General features: G+C 41.8%; 1 protein-coding gene across 1 annotated transcript; it reads left to right on the forward strand.

Moving 5' to 3' along the window:
* Positions 1–151: 151 nt before the first annotated feature.
* Positions 152–14,270, forward strand: FAM133B (family with sequence similarity 133 member B). Its single transcript, XM_081931279.1, has 11 exons — positions 152–309; positions 3,639–3,736; positions 4,654–4,732; positions 6,150–6,224; positions 6,404–6,436; positions 6,885–6,953; positions 9,325–9,420; positions 10,104–10,151; positions 11,136–11,231; positions 11,652–11,696; positions 12,289–14,270. Exons 1-11 carry the CDS (start codon positions 286–288, stop codon positions 12,373–12,375), a joined length of 750 nt encoding a protein of 249 aa, XP_081787405.1. The 5' UTR covers positions 152–285; the 3' UTR covers positions 12,376–14,270.
* Positions 14,271–15,746: the final 1,476 nt, after the last annotated feature.

Here is a 15,746-nt window from a genome sequence, read left to right on the forward strand (position 1 = left end):
CCCGCGACCCTCCCGTAAATCCCTCATTCAGACGCGCCGAACTCGTCCACCCATTCCCAAGCAGCGCGCTTTTGCAACCCGACTCCCGAGTGTGGGCAAGGAAGGAAGGGCATGAGTGCTTCGAGGCCTGCCACTGAGCATGCTCGGGTGCCACTGAGCATGCTCGGTAGCGTTTCGATGGTTAAGAAAAAAACCCAACAACTTGACGGGTAGCGGAGAAAGGGAGCTCGGCTAGGCCGGTGCGGTTCTGACCGAGCGCCGGGCGCCGCAGGTTTTTTGCACGCCATGGGCAAAAGGGATAACCGGGTGGTGAGTAAGTCGCGCCGCGCTGGAGGGGAGGCCTCTGGGGGGCGGCGAGGCTCTGGAAGGAGGCCCCACGGCGGCTCCTCCTGGACTGGGTGGGGATGCTGGACCCGGGAGTGAAAGACTTGGGGTGCAGGGCGGAGGGGAGGGAGGCTGTTATGGTTTGGCGATCACCTGAGAAGTTTATTTGGGGAGGGGGGACCTGATGTTGGGATGGACTGTGCCAGACATGCACACGGCAGGTCTTTCTTTCTCCACCCCCCGGTTGGGGAATCCGGGATGGGGAGGCGGTCATATATATACACACACACACATACCCTAATGGGGAACGTGGGACCTTCCTGCGCACCATTGGACTTGGAGTGTCTCTGAAGTACGTAGGTTAAAAAAACATGATTTCCTCCTGCAAGTAGCAGGTGGCAGCCAGGAGATCTGTTGGGCGGGCAGATCTAATTGCAATGTGGCAGGAACTTAACCGTACGGGGCATTTTGCGACTTTGCTTTAAGGATTGCGACCCTGTTTCTTAGTCCCCCTGGTGTTTTCACTTCCACTTTTGTGATCCTGTTTGAATACGTAATTCCGGTGCGCTTTTTCACCATATGGGTATAGGGTTTTGATGTTTTGAGGCTGGCCAAGTAAACCTAAAGGCAAAGCAGGAGTGACTAAATGATATCTGCAGCTGTCCTAAGCAAAATAATAATAATAATAATTGTATTCAAGTTGAACCAAGGCCATTCATTGCTATTAGCACAGATTGGAAATGTGAACGGTCACACTTTGTGCATTAGCATGGAAATGTTCTGAAGTGCCTGGGGAGGACGGAGGTTTGAGTGATCTCTGCTAAATAGAATTCCTTTGTTGGGTAAAGGCAGATAGCTGTAAGCAAGCTCAGGTTTCTTTCTGAGATTTGATGCTGAAAGGCCCCCTCCAGGTTTTTGGTTTTTTTGCAGGTGTACAGTATTCTGAAACGTGTCATTGGCACAATAAGGTGTATTTGTGGGGGATTTATACAAGACCGTCAGCACATCATTCCACTTCATTAGCTGTTTGGAAATGCTTCCCCACTGTTACTGCTTTATTACCATCTGGAGAGGCACTCTTGCACTATAGTGCAACAAAAGCAGGCAACAAACACACTGGAACACTTGTGGTATAAAAAAATTACAGGATTTCAACAGGAAGCAAGGGAAGTGCGCTATTTGGAAATGAAGCATTATGTCTACCCCAAAGCTATTGCATATGCAAAGAATGTTGAAAGTAGGGTATCATCATGAGCACAAATAATAATAAATGCACAGTAAAGAGAATGTCTGGACTTACTTGTACAAACCTCTAGAAGTTGTTCGATACAAGTAACTAAGGCTCCCTCCAGACATCCTCTTTACTGTGCATTTTTTAATTATTTTTGCTCATGATATTATTATTATTATTATTATTATTATTATTATTATTATTATTATTATTTATCTCTTAAGGTGTTGTGTTAAAGCTATATATGAGATTTGGGGCATAGTAAGAATGGGCAATCTCAATTGATTTATAATTTTGTACTAGTTAGGCACTGTCCAAATGCAAAAACTCTGGCAGCCTTTCTCAACCTGTGCGTCCCCAGATGTTTTGAGACTACAAGTCCCATCAGCCCTAGCTAGCAAGGCTAAAGCTGAGGGATGATGGGAGTTGTAGTCCAACAACATCTGGGGACTCACAGGTTGAGAACCACTGGAAGGGCTTGTCCATGTAGTAGTCTGCCTTATGGTCATTGGGGCTGTCAAACCTAAACCAGAAAATGGTGAAGAGGAAATACCTGCTGCTAACTCAAAATTATATTGCTGAAATAAAGAAAGTTTCAGGGTTATTTTTGTTCTGGTACTCAAAATCAATTCTTGGGCTGGCTCAGAATTCTTTAATTCTTAGTGTAAGGTCTTTTGTACCATGATCCAGTTGGTGGCACTAGCAAAAAATGAAGTAGAAATCCTAGGAAACTGTGTTATTCCAATTCAGACCTTTGGTCCATGTAGCTCAGTTTTGTCTACACTGATCGGCAGTGACTCTCCAGGTTTCAGGCAGGAGTCTTTCTCTGCCCAGCCTGGAGATGCCAGGGATTAAACTTGGGACCTTTTGCATGCAAAGCAGATGTTCTGTTGTTGAGGCATGATCCAGTTGATCCTGCAAGCTTGGAACCTGCCCATTCTTGTAGTAAACCAAACTCAGAATTAGCTTTGTGTCAGAACACTTCCTCATCCCTTCTCCTTCTCTTTTGCACCATAATTAAATACTTACAGGGTTCCTTCAATCACAGTTTTCCGGTTTGGATGTAATGTGAAACTGTGGTTTTAAAAGCCCTTCAAGTATTGACTTATGGGGCAAGAGTGAAAGGAGAAGGACAGAGGAGAGGGGAATGGAGCATTGCAGGGGGCGGAGAATAAAACTAGCTTATGTCTGAACCAAGCCACTCTGTCCTTCAGTAGCCTAAAGCAAGTTAGAACCTTTCCATGATGAGAATAATAAAGACCTATATTACAGCTTGTTGTGTGGATAAATAAGGGACTTCTGTGGGCCAAATGTTCAGTGCTACTGAGTTGTATGGTGCTCTCAAAATTTGCCCAGGCTATAAATATTATCACTAATTTCTACAGCCTTGGTTGTGTGCCAGTGTTTCTTGAACAGAATGATTTCCAGAGGCTGAGTGTACACAGCTTCTGCCAGAAAATGAGACTAGAGAGAGAAAAGGCAAAATGAATGACTATTTAGTGCTTGTTATGTGTCCCATTTAAAAATCAACACTCTTTGATAGTCAGAGAGCAACTGGACTTGGAAAATAAAGCAATGGTTCCCCCCTCAGAATTTTGTCACAGCCACGGCATATATTTAAAGTAAATTTAAAGCACATGTCTGCCCCCACCCCCCAAGAATCGCGGGCACTGTAGTTTGTTTAGGAAATTATAGCTCTGTGAGGGTAACCTGCAGTTCCCATGATTCTTTGGGGGGAAGTCATGTGCTTTAAATATGCTTCAAATGTATGGTGTGGTTGTCACCTTTAAATATTTATTTATTTTATTTCCATAAAACTTAAACACCACTTGGTTGTACAACAACAACAACAACAACAACCCTGTAAGTGGTTTACAAAAGATAAAACAGAAAATCAACCCATAAGGAAGTCTGTGCACTTGTCTTCTAAGAATCTGCTAGGTACCTGAAGAAGACTGTTGTTATTGTTGTTTAATTTAAAAATGCTTTCATTTCTCTCTATAAATAGGAGGTTGGGGTGGGGTGCTATTTTAATGTCAGCAAAGTGGAATGACTTTGAATTTATCGCCTTGTAATCTTTTAGGCTTATATGAATCCCATAGCAATGGCTAGATCACGAGGTCCTGCTCCATCTTCAGGACCTACCATACAAGACTACTTGAACAGACCAAGACCAACATGGTATGTATGGCCATAGTGACTTCCCTCCTTTTCCAGAGCCCTTGTGTTATGAAGGAGAATGGGACTTCAGTTCCGAAGGCCATCACCTGGTTTGCATGTAACTCTTAACCATAGCCAAGTGTTACGTTGGTTTTAACTATGGTTTATCCAAACAATTCAAGTATCTTAACTACGAAAATCACTTTTTCAGACAGACTAAAGTTTAGAGTAATCACAGTTTGTTTTGGTTCAGACATAACAACAGACTACAGTTAGTTGAAGGTAGAAGCAAATGCTCCCAAGCTCCTTATTGTGGTCGTACCAAAAGAGTAGCAGGGACAAAGTATAGTTTATTATCACATGCCAGTGCAGCCAATAATAGGCCAAGTGAATCCCACGGAATAATTACTTGCATCTAAGTCATACGTCCCCAAACTCTGCCCTCCAGAGGTCTTGGAACAACAACTCCCATCATCCCTGGCTAACAGAACCAGTGGTCAGGGATGATGGGAATTGTAGTCCCAAAACATCTGGAGGGCAGAGTTTGGGGCTGTATGATCTAAGTAGCCTCAGTAGGTTTTGGCTTGAAGGCAGTTGCCCAGACTAGATAGATAGATAGATATAGATAGATAGATAGATAGATAGATAGATAGATAGATAGATAGGATCATAACGTAAGTTAACATAAGGAAATTCATGAAAGGTAACTTTCCCATAGTAACCTCCCTCCTGTCATTCACAGTGCCCCATCCCATATTTTTTCAGGATTTCCTCCCCACCAACACTACCTTCTGGAGAAGATTTTCAGGGGTCATCAACTTCCTTAAGTTAACTTAACTAGGGTCCAAGCCTGTTGTATCAGATATGGTGAATTTACAACTGGCTGCCTTGAAGATTTTCATAAATCGGGGCTTTATATTGTTTTGTTTGTGTTAAAGGGAAGAAGTAAAAGAACAACTAGAAAAGAAGAAGAAGGGTTCCAAAGCCTTAGCAGAATTTGAAGAAAGGATGAATGAGGTTTGTTATTGGTTTAACTTTATGTAGATAGATTACTTAGATTTTTTTTTCTCCTGCTCTACTCTCAGAAGCATAATGAAATTGTCTTGTTATCCCACCCCAGCCATCTGCCTGCCCTTTTACTGTATTACTTTAAAACTGTAGCAGAGTGATAGAAACTGTTGCTTATCTCGTCCCTTGCCAATCCAATATTATTGCTAAATGCTGTTTCCCCCTCCCCAGGAAATGATAACATCTAATTTGTAAGGCCTCCATTTTGCAAGCTTCCACTGTGAAAACTGCAGATTGTTCTGCTCAGCAAGAGCTAAAATGGAAAGCTCTGTCAGACCTTGAAATACCTTTGAAATGTATTCAGATAACTCTGACAAAGCTATTAGGAGCCATTGTGCTACGGGAACATAGTGCCCACGAAGGAGCGATCACTACCAGCAAACATAAAATTCTTGCCAGAAGCCTTAAAAACTGAGGAGAAAGGGAAGAGCAAAGGGAGGTTAACAGACATAGCACTTATAGGTACGCATTCCTAGGAACCGCCGCTGTAGCCCAGTATGTGAGGACAAAGCCTTGTTTTTTTACACTGGAAAAATGACCTTTTGGAGAATGAAGACTTATTAGTGACACCAAGGGATTTAGATGTTCAACATTTCTTAGGATGGATGGAACGCTATGTAACTTTCTCCAAGTTCTTAATAATATAGCTTTAAAAGTTTGTGAGAGCAATTTTTTAAGAAAAATGTTCAGGAGAGAAAAAGGCTGAATATGTTCCAGACTGCTATTTCTGCCCCAACCCCCTTACATAATGCTAGTATTGTTGATATTGTTAAGAGAATATGCTGGTTATTTTTGTTGCTTTATGGTTAGTTAGGTTTTTTTTAAGGTTTTACTATTTTGTTATGCTGCTTTTTTTATCATATTTATGGGTTTTTTTAGAAAAAAAATTCAAGGCCTGACATACCATACCATTTTAAATGACAAAGATTCTTGTGGCATCTCAAAGCCTAAGAGTTCCATTCTGTGCACATCTACTCAGACATAAGTCCTGTTGAGTTCATTAGGACTTCCACTCAGGTATGTGGGTACCCTATACCCGTAAGTCCCAGTGAACTAAATGAGACTTACTCCTGAACAGCGGCGTCTAGGTTTGCACCTTAACAAATGTATTGTGGCCTACGCTTTCATGGACTCGAGACCACTTCATCTAGCAGACCCTGCTCCATGGAAGCTTCAACCACAATAAATGTCCCAGAGGATTCTGTGCAGTTCTTCCAGCAACAGTCTTAACACAGCTTTCACTGGAAATTCTCCATCAATAGCCTTTGCGTATCCATGGCTTTGAGTAGACGCTTATTTGTTGGAGAAGCTGACTGCCTGCTCTGCGTGAAATTACAACTGATTACTTCCAACATTTTTTTTTCAGAACTGGAAAAAAGAACTCGAAAAACACCGGGAGAAATTGTTAAGTGGAAGTGAGAGCACTTCAAGGAAGAAAGAGGTAAAACATCTTTAGCATTCAAGGGCAATGGGGTCTGGATCTTTGGATAGCCTTTGCTGTTTGGCAGTATGGCAGTGCAACTCCTACTAAAGAACACATCACTGAATGTAGAACCCTAACTTCATCGGTGACACACACACATGGACATACTAATTCTAGATTCATTTATTTCCTTTTAGAAGAAGAAAAAGGAGAAGAAGAAATCCAGTAGGGTGAGCAAAGATTTCAGGGTGTTTTCCCCAATGTACAAGTTGATCTACATTTTAACTTAAGGGAGTTAAGTAAACAGGTGCAAGGCATTCTTCTCCAGCCTTGGGTCCCCAGGTGTTTTTAGATCATATACCTATCTCATCACCCCTGACAATTAGCTTCACTGGCTGGGGATTATGGGCATTTGTCCAGCAGTATCTGGAGTCCCAGTGTACAGGAAAGCTGGTTTAAGGAGAAAAAATGTTTTTGAAAGCTGTTTTATTTGTTGTTAATACCTAATATTGGCTTTAAACCCAAATGACGCATCTTTATTTAAAGAATGTATCCTAATATCAGTGTTTAGCAGTCAAGAGAGTAATTGTAGGGGCCATCTTCTTGGGCTGTTCATTTTTGCATTTATCTAACAAATTCTGCATCTCACAAATTTACGTTTTGTTGTCTTTGGTCAAGTTGTCTCCATCTTCCTCTTCCTCATCAAGCTCTGATTCTTCCAGTAGTTCTTCAGATTTTGAAGATGAGGTAAGAATGCGGTTAACTGAAACTGTCCCTTTCTGTGAAATTGTGCCAGCTCCCCCTTTTCATCTCGATTATTTTGATATGTTTGCATTCAAATGTAGGGGGGAGGAAACTCCAGTGTGTGTCGTTTTGATCAGGAGGAAGGCAACAATTTTTTTCAAGTCTTCTACACCCTCATCCTAAGTGCATTGGCTTAGATTGAGTTCTTGTACATGGGCTACTACATATGGGATGCTCCTGCTGGTACAAGTGACTGGGTGGTGGAAGGATTTCTGACCATTTCTCCTGCAGCGCCCTGGAAACCTGCTCCAGACCATCTGGAACTACATTGAAGGAATGGGAGGGGGGCTGCAGTGCAAAGGAGAAAATCAATAATTTTGCCTCTTTCTCTTCCCCTCCCTCAAGTGGAAGCCTATGCTAGATTGCAGGCCCTTGCACTTTTGAATAGAGGAAGGAAAATGTAGTCCAATCTGTTAATGAAAACCTACAAATAACCATGCCCATAGGAAAGGAGTTAGTCAGGATACTTAAGAAGCTTCTGAATTTCGGGTTAGGCTGCTGTTAGGAGGAAGAAGCTCAGTTGTCGCCATGCATAGATTGTGGGCTTCCAGCCATTATTCAGATCTCATCTATTTTATCCATGTATAGGCTCTCATCTTTGGGGAGGGTCTTCTATTGACTCTCCAAGTCCTTCCTTCCTTAGTCTTCTCCAAGCTCATCTCAACTAGATAACATGGTAGAGGCTTTGCAAACTCACCCATCAGAGGTGAGGAGAGGTAGCTGCAGCTCAATAAAGTCAGTAAAAAGCCTGTGGCGCTCCTTCAAAGGGAATGACTATTGCGTTTAGCATGTGGGTGTAAGAGACTTCTTGCTTTTTTCCCCAATTCAAAACTACTTATGTTATTTTTACATGGAAGAGCTGAAACAGGCTGTTAAATAAACAGCCAGCATAAATGAACATTCTGTGTGTGGAAGAGATGAAAATGTTACCTCGAGGCAGTGCATTGATTAAGTTGTTGAGGGCCCTTAAAGTATTGGTGTGCCTAAATGTAATGAGCTCTGAGCATCGTTGCAGGATTAAATGTTTAGCATGCATTGTTCTTCTGAAGATGGCAAGATGGAGTGCTGCAAAAGCTTAAAAGGCTGTGTCCTTGTTAACATTGTGCAGGCCGAAACTGTGAATTAGGCAGCCATCTCATGTATTAAAGCCCCAGTGACTGCTTCTTCTATGCAAAGTGGCATCAGGTGGGGTAATTTGCAGTAGAGAAGGCAATTACTGGAGTGGGTGTTTACCTTTCTCCACCTGCTGTTTGTCTCCTGCAACCTGCTTCCCCCCCTAACCTAGGTTCCAGTCCTGTATAAGATAGAAATGTGGGTATCGCTACCCAGCTGTGTGAAAAGTAGGTTGGAGGAATTTTAGTGGAAAGATGTTGAGGGGTAGGCACCCTCTCCTCTGCTTCCAGCTTCTTCATTGCAGATCACCTCCTCCTTGTGCTCCCTGGCAGAAAAGAACTGGTTGTTGAGCTCTTCAGTACACAAGATGGCCACGCAAAGTGTAGTTCTGGCCTCAGTTTGGCTTGTCACAGAGTAGAATTGTGATGTACAAAGCGAGCCCTTGGCCAAAACAATGCGTTCAGTGTTGTTGTTCAACAAAGAGAAATGCAAAAAGGCATCAAGGGAGTTTTAAAAGCTTAAGCACTCTGAATGGAAACTGAGACCAATCCACTCCATGGTTTCCAGAGACAAGTGATCCAACAAAATATTTAAAAAAAGCAGCCAGAACAACAATAAAATGATTAGCATTAGTAGACAAAACATCAAATCACTGTGTTGGGGAAAGTATCTGGTAAGGGTTCCAGCAGAACCCTTCAAGGTTTTGCAAAGTAAGAAAGACAGGATCCAAACTAGCTGAGCTGCAATAATTAGTACATTAATAGTTCAAGTTAGTCTAAGCTGAATATGTATCTTTTTGTACTGATACTGTAGATACAATATTATATCCACTTATCTGGGAACAAATCCCCATTGAACTCAACGGGACTTTAGACATGTATGGATTTTTAAACAGGTGTTTATGCAGCTATCAGTGCACTTTTATGGGCTGCATCTGCCCTTTTAATTTTTCACTGAAAAATTCTGCTAATGACCTTCTGGGTGTTTAAACTTGAGTCAACGAGGCAAGAACTGTAGTGTTTGGTTGGACAAAGAAAGCCATTGGATTTAATCTTGATGACTAAAAATCAAGTTGCCTGTGTAAGCTTCAGCCATCCTTGTGCAGCAGTACAGTCGATGCCAAAATGATCCAAGCTCAATGCTTAGATAACGATTTGCCATGAACAAAATCAAGCCATTTTCTTAAAATATTTGTGGCTAGGATAAGAAACAAGGGAAAAAGAGAAGAAAGAAGAAGCACCGCTCCTCACGGAAATCATCTGAAAACTCTAGTTCAGATTCTGACTCGGACGGCAAGGTAAAGTGTCCTATTGTATTAGTCATCTTGACATTTTCCTAAGATACCCAGTAGCGGTGTGAGTAGTGGTACAGAGCCGCCCACCCAGCACTTGGTGGCATTGCTACTGTTAACCTGGATGGTGCTGGGGTGGAGTAGCAGTGAAGATGGTGCCATGTGGTGGCACTGGCGAGAGAACCGGATTGGTGGGAGATCCTACTACCCCACCATACACATTGCAACTGAAGATACCTTAAAACTTCATAGAATCTCATGGCACCTTAAAGACCAATAGTTCATGATGGCAAAAATAATAATATTTGTGGACTTGATTCCGCTTCATCAGATGCAGTATCTTAATATCCCTGGTTTTTGTTTTCCATAGAGTGATATTTCCAAGATCAGTCCTTTTGTCTAGATTCACCTACTGGGAAATGTAGTTGCTGACCAACTAAGAACAGCCTTACCCTGTATTGTAAGAATAATACAGCAGCTGTTTCTGCATGACTGGAAGCTTTGTTATGAGCATCCATCTTCCAGAGTACCAATAAATTGTTAACTGTGCAATAGGCATATTTCTCATCATAGGAAATGTTTAGACTTCAGGTAGCATTGATTTTATAATCACTGACAGCACAAGGGCTATCTTTTACACTGTAACTACTATCTTTTATACCATAACTACTTTTCATCTCTTTATTTAGGACAGCTTAAAAAATAAAAGGGCAAAGGAAGACTTGGAAAGAGAAAAGGTAAAATACTTTCATAAATTGTAAAACAACAACTACCTCAAGACTTAGGGTTCATGTAGAAGCTCAGTGTCTCTATTCAGAGCACTTGTCAGCTGGAATTTGATTATCCAGATTTTCATAAGTGCTTCTTTCACTGTTGGAAATAAGACTTTGACAAACAGGGCAAACATTTCTGAACTGTGAATGTCAGTGAGCGTTCTAATAGGCTGGGCTGTTTGCGAAAATCGTGGTGCAATTCTCACTTATCGTCAGTGGATTTCTGCCATTACTTATCAAAATGGCTAGTTATTATGCACTTTTTTTTTATAAAGCAACTTTCAGGTTTCTTATACTGCCTAGCATCTGTCTGTCTCAGGAGACAATAGAGGAATGCGCCTTTGGGGGTGAAGCCAAGCTGTTAGAAGGTTGCAGCTTCTTCTGGGGCTGTAGACCGATATGGAAGAGACATGTTTTGTTGTAGCTGGGGCAGAGAAAGGTGTCCAGTTGTGCTGCTGCAGATGCACCATGACGCTTCTTCTCTCTGCGCTCCTCCACGTGGTTATTCCTCCTCTGGTCACTGCTATGAATACATGAATGCATTTTGTCCTCTCAGGTTTTAACTTTTAATTTTTAGCTTGAAGTCTCGTTGCCCTTGAATAAATGTTCAAATGCAAGCACTGGTGCATAAATTTTAAGCCAGTTGTTCATAATACAGTGGTACCTCTGGTTACAAACTTAATTCATTCCGGAGGTCTGTTCTTAACCTGAAACTGTTCTTAACCTGAGGTACCACTTTAACTAATGGGGACTTCCGCTGCCACCGTGCTGCCGGTGCGCAATTTCTGTTCTCATCCTGAGGTAAAGTTCTTAACCGGAGGTACTGCTTCCGGGTTAGTGGAGTCTGTAACCCGAACTGTTTGTAACCCGAGGTGTCTGTAACACGAGGTACCACTGTATATTCTTCTGATTGTCCAGTACACAAAATGTTACTTTTATCTTTCATAGGATACCAAAAGCCTTGAAAGGAAAAGGAAAAAAGCAGATCGTGGGGATGGCATGTTATCAACAGAGTCCTCATCAGAATCAGAACACACAGAGGAGGTTGGTATGCCTATGAAGCCAAAAGCTAATGTAAAAACAAATGAATTCAGCAAATAAACGTCCTGTTCAACTTGTCCCTTCAGAGATATGGGAGCCATTTTGCCATATGTGCCATTCCAGGTGAATGTGAATGAATAAATCATATGAGCAGGACATCCTTCCCACCTGGATGTTCCTAGTATGGGCCTCTGTGGTTGCTTTTTAATTGCCACACACACACACCATACCTGGAAAAAAGTAAGAATTGTGAAGCTGTGTACAGGATAGCAGAATTTATAGTTGGAAAAAAGAATATTTCTGCATATTCGAGAGAACAGGAAATGTTATTTCTCCACAGCAGTACTAGACAATATTGGTATTTGGCTGTTGTATGTGTATTTCAGCATATTTGAAAATATTACTCTGCTCCTCTCCACGTAGGTACCAGCAAAAAAGAAGAAAACCAGTGAAGAAAAAGAGAAAAATGTAAGCATTTTCCTGCTTATCAAATAACTTCCAACAAAAACTGATTTTAAATTTCAGACCGGCATAAATATGTGTTGGCACAAACTCCTCCTGGAGTTTCTCTGACGTCAGCATTTTGGCATAAATGAGAGCAGAATTTTATTTATTGATTGATTAAATTTACATCCCTCCCCTTTCTCCCAAATGAGCTGAGGGTGGCAATCACCTGACTGGCTGCATTGCTTTATATCCTACTTATCCTGACTTTGTATATGGCACAGAAATAAGGACCTAAACAATGAATTTGCATTGAATCAGACCATTAAAGACAGTGCTGCCAACTGTGCTTGCTTGGCAAAAGGTTTCCAAACAACATCGCCTGGATTTTTAGCTAGATTTTTCTCCAACTTATTTGATATGCCCAGGTTTGACACTGGGGCCTCAAACACGGTTTTGCTTAGTAGATGTTACTCTCTATTTGGTTTAATTTAATTTCAGAATAGCTTTGGTTAATCCTTCCTTTGAAAACACATATGCTTAGTCGGGGCCTATATCTGAGTGAATCGACTGCAGTATCCTGTGATCGTTCATGCTATTTTACATTTTCTTAAAGGATAAAACAAAGAAACGGAAGAAGCACAAGAAACATGGCAAGAAGAAAAAAAAGAAGACGGCCAGCTCAAGCTCTTACTCAGAATAACTTCAGTCAAGACTCTCTTCCCCCCAACCACCTTCCTATCAAAAGTGCAATGAGACTAGAGAGAACTGCAACTGTGAAAATTACGAGAAAACTTTACCAAACTGCATGAGTTCTCTTGTGTATTAACAATATTCTAAACTTTCAGCTTGCCCAGTGCAGTTGGGCTGGAAATAGCCATTGTTGTTGCCTGATGCTTAAATATATGTAGTATTCCCCACTCCCCTCGGCCCCGGTGACTGGCGTTAAATGTTTTGAAATAAGCCCTGCACATGGCTTCATGATGTAACAGCAGTGCAAAATAGGGTTGGTACAAGAAAAGGGTTTGCCCATTCCAGGGTCTTTGTATGTGCACCCTGCACCCATGGGCCCCCCTGCATTTTAATGGAAGGCCCCGATTCACACACGTAAACAACTGTGCATGTAGATCAGCCATTTACTGTAATGACTGGGCCAGCCCTTACGGATGGAAACCCTGCCCGTGCACCTATTCCCATAAAGCAAACAATGAATTTGGGTGTTTTTATTTTTGAACGGGTGGTTAAATTTAAATTTTCATTATATTTTTTTACAAATATGCAAAATTCATTATCAAAGATGAACACGGCATAGCAACTCCTGTGACATTTCATTACTACTGATGCCATTTTTTGAAACAGGAAAGTGTCAGTAACCTGTACAAATGTCAGTTTGTGTGTATGTATCATAATTTTGCTCTCTTTTTTTTTAAGTGGGGGGGGCATGGATGTTTGTGTTCTCTTGGATCAGACAGCTTATTTTGAATCCTTGCAAGCAGCACCAGTGTTTGCTGATGCTGTTGCTGTGCTTCCAAGGGTACTTTAAGTGGCCATTTTTCTTTCTGAATATGGGGTAGATTCCACCAAGACGACCTTTCCCTGTGCAGGCCCCATGAAAAGTAAATAGGACCCGCAGAAGAGCAGTTGTATTGATGATTGGTTATGGAAAAGCTAGATGCGATTGGGGACAGTTGCTTTGTTAGTTTACATGGCTACCCCATTCACGTATAATGGTGTGGAGTGTCTAATTTTTATAACAAAAAGCACATGTGACTGAGGAGAGCTGAAATGTGGCAGCCTTCTCATTTGTGCTTCGTTGTTCCCCCCTAGTCTAGCTCACTTCTGGTATTGGAGCTGAGCCAGGGGAACGGTGCATAGAGCAACAAAACTCGGAGATGACACAGGAGGGTGGGGGTTGGTGGGAAGAGAGGCTACCCCCAACTTTTGCTCTTTAAAAAAGACCCTACCCTCCTCTCCCTGCCTCTTTATGCATGAACAGGCACGTGAACAACAAATGCGATTTGTCTGTTCCCATCTAATCTGGTCCTTGGTTTATTTGGAACCTGTAGCACATGCTGCTGGGATAAGCAAGAAAACGCCAGCCTAATGTGGCATAGCTGATGCCCAAAAAGTGAGGATTTTACCCCTGTTGAATCAAAATAATACTGAGTACTTAACATTATTTGAGGTGGCATTGAGTTAATTGATTTCTTCCCCCCCCCAGCAAACACTGTTGCATTTATTATTATTATTTGTGTTGTCATTAAGGTATTTAGAATTAATGTTCTGCATGATTTTGTCCCATTTTAAAATTAACCAATAGAGAAATACAGTTGTAATCAATGGGATTTTTTAAAAAAATTAATTATGTTTCACATGCAGCATTACTTACAGATTTTTATTGCATCCATGCCTATGTTTTAAATGCACACTTGCTGAAGATATTTAGCATGTAAAAAGCTGAGGGGATGATATCAAACAGCTTCATATTGAAGCTGATTTTACTCTACACAAGTTCCGTGGCAGACCTGTTATGCAACTATGTCTTGGTATTCAAAATTACTGCCAGACACTTAGTAAAGATAATGTTTGAAAAAATTATTCATTTCTGCATTGTCTCTGTGTGTGTCAGACAGGTGGACTGGAAATAGGGAGAGACAGAGTGTGTCCAAACAACTCTCCCCCCCCCCCCAGAAATAAAGTGTAGCACCATATGCATGCTATGGTAACAGGAATAGCCGCAATGAGCTATATAAATTTGCCTCTCCATAGGGACCAGCCCTGAGATTGAGTAATGCTTGCTTCTTCAGCTGCCTGTTAAGCAGATGAGCAGAAAGATACAGTGGTACCTCGGGTTACAAACGCTTCGAGTTACGCGTTTTCCAGTTACAGACCGCGGGAAACCCGGAAGTACTGGAAAGGGTTACTTCCGGGTTTCACTGCTCGCACATGCCCAGAAGACCAAATCGAGTCACACACATGCGCAGACACGGCCTGCAGGTTATGAACGCTGCGAGTTGCGGACGTGCCTCCGTCACGGATTACATCCACAACCCGAGCTTCCACTGTATTAATTTGGGTCACTGCAAAGGTAGAAATTAAATTGTTACTATTGTTCTCAGAAAGCCTGTTTTGTTAGCCTTTTCAAATTATTGTGGCAGAACACAGGGGGGGGAAAGCAGTGGGTCTCAAGGTTGGATACCTCCTCCCACCAGCTTCTTGTGGTGCAGAAGTTTTTTTAAACAAATTGCTGTCAAGATGGTGTCCAGTACTATGGTGGGGTGTACTATCTTGTGGGAAATCCTAAGTTCCTTTTGACTCAAAGCCATACATACGTAAAGTGATCTTGGGCTGTCTAAAACTGGTGTAGGCTATACACAGATTACTTTTCAGATAACTATGTGTAGCATGAGGATTACTTGGAAGTTTATCATTGAATTCTTTGAAGATAACAGTAATACTACACAGCTTCCTTGAAAAACAGTGTTTGCTTACCATTTCTAGCCATAGGGCAGAATGAACAGAGATTCTAGACCAGTGGTTCCTAACCTTTTTTTGGCCATGCCCCACCTAAGCATCTCTAAAATCCTGAAACACACACACACACACACACCCCCAGTGTGACATATAATTCTTATTATTCAGAAAGTGAAGTCCTGTTCACATAGAGAACGCCTAAAAGGCCATTCACTGTTAATAACTCATTCTCTAATTGCCCCACTTTAAAATCAACTTGCCGTCCTGTGGGGTGGGAACCACAGTTCTAGACTCTATACTGAAAGGTGCGTTCCCAAAACCTGCAAACTAAAAACGAGCCCAACACATCTGGGCAACATCATGCTGTGTTGCACCTAAGCTCACACCAGCTTTAGATATCGGTGGAAAATGAATTGTTACAGGTGAGAATTTGGACCTGGGGATCCCTGCACATGAAAGCATCATTGAAACATGCAGCATTTTGTCAGCAGCCAAGTAGAAAGAATGGTGGGAGGAGCTGGCTCCAAGGACAAAGAAGTTATTTGCTCTCTTTTTTGTCTTAATTACAGCTTAATCCTAGCCCCATACAAATCAGTGGGG

The sequence above is a fragment of the Podarcis melisellensis genome, assembly GCF_964234715.1.
Source record: "Podarcis melisellensis genome assembly, chromosome: 12".
In the NCBI taxonomy this organism is placed as follows: Eukaryota; Metazoa; Chordata; class Lepidosauria; order Squamata; family Lacertidae; genus Podarcis; species Podarcis melisellensis.